General features: G+C 38.7%; 2 protein-coding genes across 2 annotated transcripts in view; both read right to left on the bottom strand.

The window, feature by feature from the left end:
* Positions 1–562, bottom strand: part of fam185a (family with sequence similarity 185 member A) — a 30,373-nt gene extending 29,811 nt beyond the window's left edge. Inside the window, exon 1 of the mRNA XM_079808998.1 lies at positions 2–562. Coding sequence (XP_079665124.1) covers positions 2–530 — 529 coding nt within the window. The 5' untranslated portion in view covers positions 531–562. The remainder of the gene's footprint in view (position 1) is intronic.
* A 3,441-nt stretch (positions 563–4,003) lies between these two features.
* The window catches only part of met (MET proto-oncogene, receptor tyrosine kinase), a gene marked incomplete at its 5' end in the record, with an annotated part of 53,365 nt that continues 42,738 nt past the window's right edge, over positions 4,004–14,630 (bottom strand). Inside the window, 6 exon segments of the mRNA XM_079809411.1 lie at positions 4,004–6,059; positions 8,453–8,589; positions 9,554–9,719; positions 9,866–9,975; positions 10,144–10,325; positions 12,368–12,448. Coding sequence (XP_079665537.1) covers positions 5,849–6,059; positions 8,453–8,589; positions 9,554–9,719; positions 9,866–9,975; positions 10,144–10,325; positions 12,368–12,448 — 887 coding nt within the window. The 3' untranslated portion in view covers positions 4,004–5,848.

Below are 14,630 nucleotides of genomic sequence, written 5' to 3'. Positions count from 1 at the left end.
CCACATTTAGTAGGTGCTGTCAGTTCAACAGTGGCATTGCTATCCACCTCATCGGACAAAATCTGAAGTTCATTGATTTGATCATCATAATGAACATGAAATCTGTTCACATTAAGCGTTTGCTTCGCATCTGTCACGTGCACAGTAATAAATGCCCGATCAGCTTCAGGAAAAGCATGCGGATCCAGTGGTTTTATGGATATATTACAGCCTACATGGCATCTGACCTTTGAGAAAGGACTTACTAATAATTCCCATTGCTTTATAGGTTTATTCGAGTCTTTCGTAGTTGCAGAGACATCTGAAAACCTTCGGAGAGCCTGAGAGATCATAGCCCTGGTGAAGAGCGTTGAGCCCAGGCACACACCGTGACCTAACCGCTGTCCGATTGCACAAGCAAACATAACTTTACTTTGAGTGCAAAGACTAAAAAACATAAGTGCTCGTAAGTGCAAAATGCTACTTGCACTTGCAGTGGTAAGCGTCGTGTAGTAACGTTTATTTCTCGAGTTTACGCAAGCGACGCACATCAATGACAGCAAACCGGAACAGCGCGCCTCCGCGCGAGAAGAATTATGGGAAGTGAAGTCAAACGAAGGCCAGTCAGTGATACGGATGATCATCATGACAAGATGTGACTGATACATAGAAGAATCTCCAAGGCACTCGGGTAATGTAGAAATAATTAAAAATACTTGAATATATCATGGCAAAATTCATTTAAAAAACTGGTGACAAATACACCTACGCGTGACGGCGTCAAGCCCAACCAGGGTTATTTTTAACCCAGCATTTTTTAGAGTGTAATTATACAACTGTAAACAAAGTTGCTGCCTTAAGTTTTTAAGTCATTTCAACTTAAAATTACATTAAACTGACTTAAAAAAACGAGTTTAATCTTGTATTAACATATTTTGAGTTAAAGCAATGTAAAAACATTTGTCGTCATAACTTATTGATCATACTCTAAAAAAAATGCTGGGTTAAAAATAATCCAAGTTGGGTTGAAAATGGATTAACCCAGCAATTGGGTTGTTTTAACCCAGGAATTGGGTTGTTATAACCCAGCGATTGGGTTGTTTTAACCCTTAATCGTCCCTTGGGGTCCAGCTGACCCCAATGGACTTTTCCTCCATTTTTTAAAAGTGTTCCCTTCATCTCAGGGCCATGAGACTCTGTGACTTTTCCTAGATAATCGATCTAAACATGCACAAAAAATCTGGGCTTGATTTGGTTGTTCTAAGGTGTGTAAAAAAAATGTACTGTTTAAGTCCCTCGGGGTCAGATTGACCCCACATTGAAAATGAATGGGAAAGTGTAAAAAATACATTTTTTTCACTTTTTTGTCAAAAAAATTTAACTAAATCCAGTATAAATCTGAAAATTTCCACATTTATATCAAGGTCTGGTCCTAGAGCATAAACACAAAGTAGAACGAACTTTCTATCTCATACACACACACACACACACACACACACACACACACACACACACACACACACACACACACACACACACACACACACACACACACACACACACACACAAACACACACACACACACACACACACACACACACGTGTGTGACTGCAACAGAGAGCATTTTTATAGAAACTGGCAAATAAAATCAACAAAACTGGCATAAATCTGAAAAAATTCCATACATAAATGAAGGACAAATACTAGAGCACAAATGCAACATGGAACAATCATGAGAAAGAGAGGGAAAAGGGCAAATAAAAGAAAGATGAAAGGCAGCTTAACTTTTGCATAACTTCCCTATGGACCTCTAGTGGATAGTGTGGTCATTTCACTCTCTTTCTCTTTAACTATAGTTCCTAAAGTTTTTCCACAAACCTACAGATGGCGGTATTCTATCCCTAACACATAGAGCAATGTCCAAAAACTATATTTATTTAAGATCATCATTCAAGTGATTTTTTCATAAAAAAAACACAGCATAAATGTATAGTTGAGAAGTAAATAAAAAAAATTATATATAGTTTTCCATGTAAAAAAATTATATTTCCTTATGCAATCGCTCTGTAAAAGTCTGGGCTCTATCTGACCCCAAGGGACTCAAACGTAAACCCTACTTGAGGGACGATTAAGGGTTAAGCAAACATTTAACCCAACCGCTGGGTTAAACAACCCAATTGCTGGGTTAGTCCATTTTCAACCCAACTTGGGTTATTTTTAACCCAGCATTTTTAGAGTGTAATGTTGTATAGTGTGTTTCTGTGCATTGGAGTGTTTTGTGTGCATGCATGTGTGTATGCTTGTCAAATGTTTCTTTCTTATCTTTCCATTTCTCTTCTATTCTCTCTGTTTCCTTTCTTTGCTTGTCCTCCTGCCATGTCTGCAATGCAATAAAAAAAAAAAATTTGTATGGATGCATATCTAGGCCTAACCCCTTTTTTCCACCCTCAATTTCTGTGTATCTTCTGTGTAAAAGTGTGAGTGATGCAGCCCATTTTAGCTAAAAAAAACGTTGGCCCATTTTAGCATAACCAGCTTCTACCTAAAAGGATCCTTTTCACAAAAATCTAAGTTTCTTTTTTAAATTAAGCATTTTTATTTGAAAGAGGAGGTCAAAACATTGTTCATAAACCTTTGCTTTGTTGGTAAGCCTACTTATAATTGCTTTAGTACCCTTATTAGTGATGAACAAAATGTACTATGTCAGGCTCACTACCTTACAATTTCTCTGAAAAGCTTCTGCCCTGCCAGCCATAAAAAACCCAGACCAATCAAAACTATTGTTACATGTCAACAAGTGTTGAAGCAACAATGCAAGACCAGTTATTGTGATTGGGACACTACAACCTTATTTGGCCCATTTTAGCTGACACCCTACTATTTTCTAACTCTACCTCAAAACGCAACCCTAACACAACCTTTTTGCATTTTTATATTTGCCATTATTTATTGTTTATTACGGGGACTATTGTCTGATCAGCAGAATGAAGCTGATTTAAACGTTTTACTGTTCCTGTGTGGACATTGGTCTCCACAAAATAGATGAAACCAGACCCAACCTGTTTTTCCATATGCCAGTATAATATTAAGGGGAAGCGCTATAGATGGAATGTACTATTGTGTTGCAAGTAGCTCATAACTGTCATATCTTGATGACTTTAAACTCCCAGTGCAGCTGAGCAGACACCACGTCATATTGGGGCGGATTTTCCGTCTGGTTTTCTAATAGCTAGGAGCGACATTATTCATGACACTACCTCACTGCTTGTGTAACTAGTCTTAATTCTTTCAATGAAGGCCCAAGGGAATTTATTTTTACTGAAAATGATTCACGATCCCGAAACAAAAGGGCCACAGTGAAAAAAGTGGTCACGAATTGCTCTCTTGCCCAGCTATTGTTACTTAGTTACATGTATGCAGGCTATAAATCACCCAGTAGGTGGCACTCTAGTCATTTGACATATAACGTGAAGTTAAAGAGAATTACAAAAGGGCCTTTTGATAACAGTGCATAGTTTGTCATCCTCCTCCACATTAGCTTATGAATTAGTGTTGAGTTATGAGGAGGGATTTAGTATTCGTCCTCGAAGTTAGGACAGCCAAGTTCAGAATTTAATAAAGCATGTTAAAGCTACAATGAGGTAGCGTTTTTTGAATACATTTAATGCATGTTAAGTAACCATATTGTTCTTAATTAAAGGATAGTTGAATACTTTTATCATAGTAAAATGTGTGGTTAATATCTACGAGAGGATGTGTATTGCAGGTGGTACCTGTAAATCAGATTTCATTCACTTAGCTTTAGTATTAGCTTTTAATATTTTCAGACAGGTAGTATTACCCTTCTTTTCAAGAAGAAACCATTAAAGAGGAAATGAAAAAGCCTGTCTAGACACCAGTGGCTGATGGTCGAGTCAAGAGCATTGAGGGTGATCAGAAGGTCATGGTCAAAGTTCACACATAGAGCCAATGAGATGGAGTGAGACAGAGAGCACAAAGAAGAGAGTAAATTCACTCAGAATTCAAATATGACACACATAATAAAACTTTATTATCATGACTGGAACAACAGAAATATTGTCATTTGTACCATTTTTGAGTTTGAACTCCATATAGAAATCACAAGACAGGATCAAAGAAAGGTTTTTTATAAATGGTGAAACCTAAACCATAATAAAACAAATCAAGATTCAGCCTGTTTCTTGGTCATTTATAACAAGAACACGAAAACTTTACTCACATAAGAATCAAATGAAATGTTGATTGACCTGATTTGACTGGTATACCAAACTGTCTATATTGTACTGTGTTCATAGGCTATATATACACATGTATCACACAGCAAGTCAGACAATAAGGATAAAGAGACAAATTATGTACATCATCCAGTAGTCCGTTATGGCAAGTCACATTCATAGTCATCTTCACTACATAGGAACATACAGGCCTGCACTGAATCTGCATCTGCCCTTCACAAAGTCCCACACATCACCCGCCTCTTGCATGTTCTGTTATTAAATGTATTGGCAATTTGATATATAGGGCCTATATGATAACACGCATACACTAAGTTTGGCGTAGGTATGATTTGTTTTTGAAAGTCTATAATGCTTGCCAAAGCTGCATTTATTGGATCAAAAATACAGTAGAAACGGTAATATTATAAAATATCATTACAATTTGAAATAACTGATTTCTATTTGAATATATTTTAAAAATTGTATTTATTCCTGTGATGCAAAGCTGAATTATCAGCACCATTACTCCAGTCTTCAGTCACATGATCCTTCAGAAATCATTCTAATCATTTCTTATCATTATCAAATGTTAATATTTTCATATAGACCCTATTTTCTTTCTTCATATATATATTTATTGTTTTATTAAGGGCATTCATTTGTGCACGTTATTCCAACTTGCTCCGCTTCTGAAAGACTTTCCTTTTCGGCTGACGTCACCCGTTCCACTGAACTATACACATTTTCCATTGAGTTTCACACTGAAATGAATCACTTTAAGGAAGTATAATGCCATTTCCTATTGGCTTTAAATCCATTCCACAGATTTTCTCCCTCAATCAGTGGTGAAAATGTGAAAAAGCTGTACAGATTCCACGTGGACCTTTGTAGTACGTTCGCTTTGACACTAAACCTAAACAGATTATATAAAAATATAGAAGAACTACGGAAGAAATCTTGTCGGAAAGATCCAAATGGCCAGGACAGAAAACGATGAATCTGAACAGAAGTAAACAAAACGGAATCAGATCGTTCCTGTTGGTCTTTTAGAGTCTGAATTGGACGTACAGGCATCACAAGAACGTCGACATCATCAAACGTCACGTGGGTCCAGTGTTCCCCTGATATCTTCATTATGCTGCGTTCAGTTCATAGTATGAAGGCATGCACAACATTTCATTACACTTTTCACAGAAAATAAAACGGTCAGCGTACGCTCAGGTTCCGCCAGAGAACACAATGCCGCTGAGATGTCTTGAAGTCATTCGGTTCGAAAGCATCTTCCTAGAGCATAAATGAATCAGATGGTCACAGACTGCAAGAAGCACTGAAATGCAACCCTACAGATGAAATGTTAATGGGGTGCCAACTCAAGTGTCCCAGGGGATCAGGACCATCTCATGCTCGACTGGAGAACCTCAACTCCACAGGTCACGGCTCATCATAATCTATTTACAGCGATTAAGGGAGTGTTCGTGCCTTTTAAGTCTTTCACAGTGTCCTTGGGCAGCTTTCCTCCTCCTTTAATGATGAAAGCCACCCCTGGCAGCCAGTCCAGTGTGTATCATGAACAGCAATGGCTTTGTTTTGTCGTTTTCCTCTCCCTCCCTCTGTCTGGTGACTTTGTCTTTCAGGTGCAGCAGTCACGGTCGAGGTTACTCTGAGAGGAGATGAGAGAGGGGTAGGGCGTCATCTTATCAATGTTGACGTAGGTGGTGTTAAGGAGGATGTAGTGCTCTCCGCTGAAGCTGGAAAAGATGGAGGAGATGCGGGACACTAGCTCTGAGAAGGTGGGCCGACGCTCGGGTTTGGGGTGCCAGCACTCAATCATGACATTGTATCTACAAAGAAGGGAGAAAAATGTCACGTGCCCCATTATGCTTTTTCGAAATACTACCTTTCATGCAGTCTGCAAAGTTAACCCTAAATGGAGTTATTGTCTCCTAAAGAAAAGAATCGATTATGAACAGCTGAAACGATTCGTCAGCAATTCACGTCTCACTTCCTGTTAGATACCTACATAACAATGTAACACATTTGCATAATGCCAGCCTGCATATAACACTGTAGTAGTAGCTGAGGCCTGGAAGAGTTTGGTTTGTGTTGTCGACATGTAGAGAAGACGCTGTTTTCAGTGCATACACTTCCAAAGGACTCGCGTTGGAATTGATATGGTAAATGTTAGAATTACTGTGTATACAAGTGCTGAGGACGCCTCTGGAGCTGAAATTCATACATGGTAATAGGTGTTTTCTTTCCAAGAGGCGCTGTAAGCAGGAGATCAATCACAGCAGACTTGTCGTCTGACCAATCAGAGCATAGTAGGTTCTCACAAAGGAGGGGTTTAGAGAGACTGAATCTTCAAACTAACCGTTTTCAGACCTTTTGAGAAATTAGGTGTTGTACAATGTATATAATGAGACAATTAAAATGTTTTTTTGACCTATGGTAGAAGACATCCAAAACAAAACGAGGATCCGAGAGCATAATAGGGGCACTTTGATAAAAGTGTATTGGCCTGTACATATTCAGAAGAAACCTTTTTTTTTTTGTTCAAATGTCATTCATTATTTCTTGTTTGTGGCACAAAGAGATGTTTAACACTTTAAAATTTTAAAAAATTTGTGCAAAAGGTGCATTAAAAATTTGTTAAATATATATTATTTTATATATATATATATACACTGTTATATTGAACTAATATTGAATTCAATTAGTCATAAATATCTATTTATTTGTCAATTTGAGCATTTATTATTTACTGTTGCATTTAGTTTTGCTATTAAACATGAACTAAATGCGAGAATGTTTAAAAGTTGTGGGTAAGAAAGATTTTTTGCTATTTTTGAAATGAGTCTCTCATGCACACCAAGGCTGTATTTATCTGTTAAAGCTACACTGTGTGTTATTTTCTCCCATCTAGCGGTGAAAATGTATTTGACCATCCAGTGAATATTAGTTTCTATTCCTCTCAATTCCGATTTCGTTTTAACTCCTACGGTGGCCGATTTAGTCCAAGATTAATATGGCTTCCAGTTCGACCTCGTCCACATTCGACACGGTGCCATCGAGTGTTAAAACGCGAAAGGCGAAGCTTGAATTTACGGGTATGTCCCTCTTTGGCTGATGTACTTTCAAGATGGAGGGGCAACATGGCGACCTGCATTCGAACCCATTACCCGTATGTATTTTCAATGGCATATTATAAACTCACGAGAATACTTTATTACTTGAAAGAAGTAAATATGCATTAATGAGCACATATATTTTTGAAAGAACTAAGTGTTTTTAGCTAAGAACAAACTAAAAAAGTTACACAGTGTAGCTTTAAAAATAAAAGTAAAAACAGTAATATTATGAAATATAAAAATAACTTTGAAATGTAATTTATTCCTGTGACAAAACTACATTTTCGGCATCATTACTCCAGTCTCTAGTGCCACATGATCCTTCAGAAATCATTCTAATATGCTGATTTGCTTAACATTTATTATTATTATCAGCGTTGAAAACCGTTGTGCTGCTTAATATTTTTGTGGAAACTGTTAAAGTTTTCCCCCAGGATTTTATTTTGTAACAACATAGAAGTGTTTACTGTCACTTTTGATCAATATAATGCTCTCTTGCTGAACAAAAGTATTAATTCCTTTAAATAAATCTTACTAACCCCAAACTTTTGAATGGCTTTTTTGGTCATTTGATTCATTCTGAGCTAAGAATCATCTCACTTCTCCGTTCCCATCCCAGCTGTTTGCTTTGGCAGTTCAAGACACCGGTGCCTTGAAATTTATAACCTTCAGTGCAAACCTTCATCGCATTTCAGAACGACTTTCCATTGTTTGTCCTGCAATAGTCTGCTGCGCAGAGGCACTGAGACCTGGGAGGACTGGCTCATTGTGCCGTCCACGAGGGAAGGGAGTGATGACCCACATATCTTTGTTCAGAGCTGGTTATTTGGCTGGTTATTTGATGGCAGTGTGTGAAGAATGCTTGGAGGTCGACTCATATCAAACAGGCAGGGTGGGGAGTTGATGTGTGCCGAGCTCAGGTAGTCATGCAGAGCTGAGTTGGCCAAGAGTTTTGATGAACTACTACTGCTTGACTGAATCTGCGGGTGGTTAACAATGGCTCTCTGTTTTACACTCGTGTTGACGCACTCCCCCTTTGGAGTGTCGTACGCTGGTCATAATGAAGAACCAAGTGTGTGTCATGTGGGTGTGTGGTGTGTGCTTACAGTGCGTCTGGGCAGAACTCTGGCTGCAGAAGTCTCCGGCCTTGCAGGAGGAAGACTGTGATGTCGAAGGAGTTCACATCCGAGTAAGGCGGTGCACCCCGGGTCATGAGTTCCCACAGCAACACGCCGAACGACCACTGTGTGAAGAGCAGATTTAAAACAATGAGTTATGAGGAAGGCAAGTGAGCACCTGTCAAAACAAGTGAACTTTGGGTGACTTCAACATCATCAATTGTTGGAGGCCAACAAAAAGGGATACAGTGAGGAAAAGCACAGGAACGCTGAACTCATAAATCTATTTAAGGGAACTGTCAAGTCAGTATTAGGGAAATGTCGAAATTATTTCCCCAGAAGTCATCTATTTTAAATTAAAATGCAGGTAGGTAGTTAGAAAACAGGACGTGACTCATAGCACACCTTGAGCCCGACGTGTGTGCATGCATGAGTCAGTTTAACAGAGAAAAATTCTTTGCAAATACTGTCCACAAGTTGTTTAAAGCATGGATAGCTTTTAAAATCTTTCCATTAGCAGAATTAGATTGGGACCAGACTAAAATAGTACAACGGAGATTTGCAGTAAGAAAATCTGTATTGCAGTAAACTACCAACATAGCCAGCATTTTGGGGCATCATAGGCACACTGTCTATGATGCCCAGAATTGATATTTCATAATTATACATGTTAAAAATTTTTTAATTTGAACATTCGAGTGTACTTACGAAGTTATGATGGTTAAAAAAAGTTTAATTTGGGCTTATGATGACCAAAAAGGCTTAATTTGATCATTTAAATGTGCTTTTATGCTCGATTTGATCATTAAAATGTGCTTATGATGACCAAAAATGCTTGATTTGTTCAGTAAACATGCTTATTTGATCATTTAGGGGTACTTTTAACGCCCAATAATACTTGATTTGAACATGTGAGTGTACCTATGATGCCCAAAAATACTGTCTAGGTTAGCATCTCACTTTTGAAATGGCCAATCTTTTATTTATAGGCAATACAAATGGATCTTTGGTCAGAAAAACTGCAATTTATGTTAAGGATGATATTACAGACTTGCTAAATATGATTTGTTAATTGTGATTGATGCTCACCACATCAGATTTGGTGGTGAACTTGTGCGTCTGCAGGCTTTCTAACGCCATCCATTTGACGGGCAGCTTCACCCCGTGCTTGTTGTGCACGCTGTAGTATTCTTTATCATACACGTCTCTGGCCAGGCCAAAATCAGCCACCTTTACTATGTAGCTCTCATCTAGCCTAAAAGAGATGTTACCAACATTTACATTAGGTTAAACAATCACAAATACATTATAGTGTAATTAAAATTCTCTTTTGTATTTTAGAACACCCTAATGTACATCATGTGCCCTGCACATACTGTACGAAACTTCAAAACAACTCACATGCAGTTTCTGGCCGCGAGGTCTCTGTGTACAAACTTCTTGCTGGCGAGATATTCCATTCCTTTAGCCACCTGCAGCCCGAAACCCATCAGGTCCTTCACTGTGGGGTTCTGTGGGAATGAAAACAATCACGATAAAAACAACAAAGCACTTCACCACAAGGCACTGTTACCATTTAATCATCTTTATTATATTTTTAATAGCCATAACCCTGTCTGAAACTAGAGTCTGATACTGAAGTTGTGCTGAAAGACGTTGGAGAGGGTGCCACCACGTACGTGAGTTTCATCTCTGATGAAGTTGCGCAGATCTCCATGCTTCATGTAGGGCAACACGACGAGAGGCGAGCCCTCGCTGGGCAGGCAGATTCCAAGCAGAGAGAGCACATTGGGGTGGCTGAAGTCTTTCATGATGATGCCCTCCTTCAGGAACTGAGACACCTCCTCTATATCAGTGATTCCTGCCACATAAATGCACAATAAGAATCTCAGCAGTTCAAAGATCACTACAGTGGTTTTTGGTATCACCCCCCAGCCTAGATTTACACATGCAAAATGACTCTCCTGCTATACATTTTCTGAGTTAGTAATAAACCTGCCAAATTGTCAGTGAACAATTCACCATGACTTATAAATTATCCCCAACACTATCAAGTGTTGTATCACACACGGCCTGATATTTCACCCGGGAGGTTTCAGAGCGGAGACATAATCCACTGTGATATGACCGCACCATTACTAGCTGAGCTCTGAGATTCAGTTGGTCCTGCCATTTTAGCTGTGCCTCACTTAATCTTGTTGGTGGAGCTTTCACATTTTGAGGAGATTAAACAGATGTTTAACCTTTCACTAAGAGAAAGAGAGGCTTATGGGTACAGAAAAAAGAAAAGGCCTGTGTGTACATGTCTTACAGTAGACTGATCCTGAGTAATGAGACGTCCTACGCTACACTGACTACTGTCAGTGTAGCTTAGGATCCTCAAAAGTACAAAACTGATCTAGGAACAGCCCTAAAGTAGTCAATCAATTCCTTATTAATTTATGATGATTTTTTGTTTGATTAATATACAAATGCAGTAGGGTCATTACAGTTAACTAAAACAAAAATCATAAAAAAGTTACTTAAAGGGCTAGTTCACCCAAAAATTAAAACTAGCCCATGATTTACTCACCCTCAAGTCATCCTGTGTATATGATATTCTTCTTTCAGATGAACACAATCGGAGTTATATTAAAAAATGTTCTAGCTCTTCCAAGCTTTATAATGGCAGTGAATGGCTGTTTCTGTTTTGAAGTCCATAAAAGTGCATGTATCCATCATAAAAGTGCTCCACTCGGCTTGGGGGGATTAATAAAGGCCTTCTAGAGCGACTCGGTGGGTTTGTGTAAGAAAAATATCCATATTTAAAAATGTACAAACTGTAATCTCCAATTTCTGCTAACTGTCGTACGCTCGTTCATAGGACGCCATACGCATGGTTCTCGCAAGAACCAAGTTTTGTTTTGCTCTATCCTCTGCGCTTCTGCGTTCGTCACCGGAACTTATGCTACACCTGCGTCCTACGTCATATGCTGGAACGCCAGACTTGAGGGTGAGTAAATCATGGGCTAATTTTCATTTTTGGGTGAACTATCCCTTTAAGTTGCATTTTCAAATCTTACTAATAAAATAAATGTTAACTGAAAAAAAATTATATATGTATAAATGTAGGGCAACATGACAGAAGAGGAACTCATTCTCAGCAAACATTGAACTCATTCTCAGCAAACATTGAACCAGCCTATTTCAATTTTGAGCAAGTAATCTCATTGGCTGAAGTATTAGCAGAGGCCAATCAGCATTAGCATGTGGTAACAATGTAGTTACTTGCAGACTGCATGTAAAGGTCAGTCTGCGCCCTCCAGAGTTTCATGACTGACCTATATATATATATAGCAATTAATAAAAACTATAATAGTCTAAAATACACAATAATGCACCCTTGTCAAAAAGTATAAAGATAATCATGATACATTTAATGTCTAGTTAGGGAACAGTTGCTGTTGAGAACTGGGACAGAAAAGGAAAACGTGGGTCATAAATCTAAAAGCTCTCAGTGACATGACGTGATTAGAGGCATCTCTAATGCGATATGGCTGCTCTGCTGTGCATTCATCATCATCATCTTCATCACACAGCCATATTAAAACAGTCTCAACAGTCATACGTCATTTCTCGGTAAAGAGATGTCAAACTGGGTTCAGAATTGATGTATAACCAATAGGTGGCATGATTATGGGGATCCTAAATGTAGTTTAACATCTTTTCGGTAGGATTTAACAGTTTCAATGATTTTTAGGCTGTTAGGGCCACTAAATTACATGTTACAGTGGTTTTACCATGGTGGAGGGCACAATAAAACCCCTATGAATGTTGTTGAATGTGGCTCATCCAATCAGATTTTAGAGCTGAAGCTCTGTGCTTGCAACTGTACCACCTCAACACTCATGTTGTCAAACTCACTGTTCAAGGACTTGATGGCGCAGTGCTGCTTCTGGCCATCTGGTTCGAGCAGGGTTCCGTGGAACACGCAGCCAAAGTGTCCTAGTGCACACAAAGACAGGAAAAGATGCAGAGATTATTAGCACATCAATCTATCAAAGCGTTTTATGCCCAAGCGAAGTGTGGGCATAGCAGGTGCGTATCGCGTCCAAAAGCAAGAACAATGGAGTGTGAATATGTTGTGCTGGGAGTACAATTGATCTGTTGCTCTCAAACTTTCTCTCTCTGAGTCTCTTTGTCTCACACAGTATGATTTTATACTTTCTAAATCACAAAAAGAGACGTAAACCTGATAGTATAAGGTTCATTTTAGTTTCAACTGTACATTTACTTTGTTTTGTTTTGTTTTTGCACCTTTTATTGACAAGGGACAATACAGAGAGGACATGTAGCATGGGATCTGTGTTGATGGTTATACACTTTTGTTCAAATGTTTGGGGTCAGTAAGATTTTATTTATTTATTAGGGACTTTAAGCAACAGCTGCTGATGGAACGGCAACGGGGTTTGGGTGTTCGATTGCGCACGCACGACTTTAACTGCTACTTCGTGACTTTCTACAGTAACCATCTAATACGGGAGAACAGCTGATTTACCGTAGTCGCTAACATGTCACAGATTAGATAAGTAAATGTAATATTTTATAGTTATGTGGCATTTGGATTGTATCTGTATACAATTTAATACCAAAAGAAACCATTTCTTCATTTTTTTTTGTATTTTGTTAAATTAGTGACCCTGGACCACAAAAATCGCACGGGTATATTTGTGGCAATAGCTAACAATACATTGCATGGGTACAGTGTACAATGACTTGCAAATTAAAGTTTAATAATTAAGGGTTTTTTAAAGTGTGAGCTATAGTAATAGTGAGACTTTGCAAAACAGACACATAAAAGAATGACTGTAAGAACGCTGTGAAATATGAACTTGAACAGAACGTCTGGAGGGCAGCGTGGTATATAACTGAAAGATTAACCAATTACAAGTGTCTGGGCAAGGTATTCTCTCTAATGAGGGCATGGAGAACAGAGGGCGAGAGAGAGTCGACGTGTTGTGTTGAAATAATAGAGCGTGGAGTGCTGTAATCTCTCTCCAGCTCTGCTATCACGTCTTCCCAGATGGCAGCAGAGTCAGATTACCGGCAGGGAGCCCTGAGACGGCCCAACAATGAGCCTGGAATTTAACACGGGAACAAATCACCACACATGCCACCCCGAGCACCCCAACATACTCGCATGCACGCACGGCCTCTTCCTCTTGCTCTATAAATCGCTTTATGTCACATGCACAAACATAGGCACACACACACACACACACACACACACACACACACACACACACACACACACACACACACACACACACACACACACACACACACACACACACACACACACACACACACACACACACACACACACACACACACACACACACACACACACACACACACACACACACACACACACACACACACACACACACACACACACACACACACACACACACACACACACACACACACACACACACACACACAGGGCTTGGTTTTCCCACAGGGGTGATGGGTTTTAGGAGTATTGTGCAGGGGTTTGGGGAGGACTGGAAAGTGATTTTCACCTGAGCGCCACAGTAAATATGATACACATGGTCATACCCCCCACTTCTGTAGTACAATAAGAGGACGGGCAATTTAACGTTCAAATGTCCAACCTGCCGGGCTGATTGTCACAGTTTAACCTGTTAACTTTAACCACGTCTGAAACTGATTCTCTCTGCTAAATCCCTCAATTTGAGCTATTGAATTTCTTGTAATGCACCTTTTTTTGCAAATCTTTGTTGCCAAATGTGTTTGTAAGTTACAGTAACAGTACAAAGAAACAAGATTTTTGGATCATTGACAAATAAGACTGTCCATGAAAAAGGAAAAATATCTAGTTTAAAACTTCATAAAAAAAAAATTCTAAAAGTTTTTTTAACAGGACTTACTGACCTTGACACAGATAAATCCGTCATCTCTATATCTTGTTTTATGTTTTTTTCCCCCCTGAATGTTGGTCACACACACCACATGACTTTGATTTGTCAGACTTTTGACATTTTTTCAAATATTATTATTATTATTTTTAAATAACATTTTTACATAACCTTTCCAAGAAATAATAATAATACATATTATATATTATGCCAAACTACTCAAGAAAGTCTTCTTGGTTTTGAGA

The sequence above is a fragment of the Gobio gobio genome (genome assembly GCF_949357685.1).
Source record: "Gobio gobio genome assembly, chromosome: 25".
Classification (NCBI taxonomy): domain Eukaryota; kingdom Metazoa; phylum Chordata; class Actinopteri; order Cypriniformes; family Gobionidae; genus Gobio; species Gobio gobio.
The sequence above is the reverse complement of the archived record's forward strand: the minus strand, read 5'-3'. Positions and strand labels throughout refer to the sequence as shown.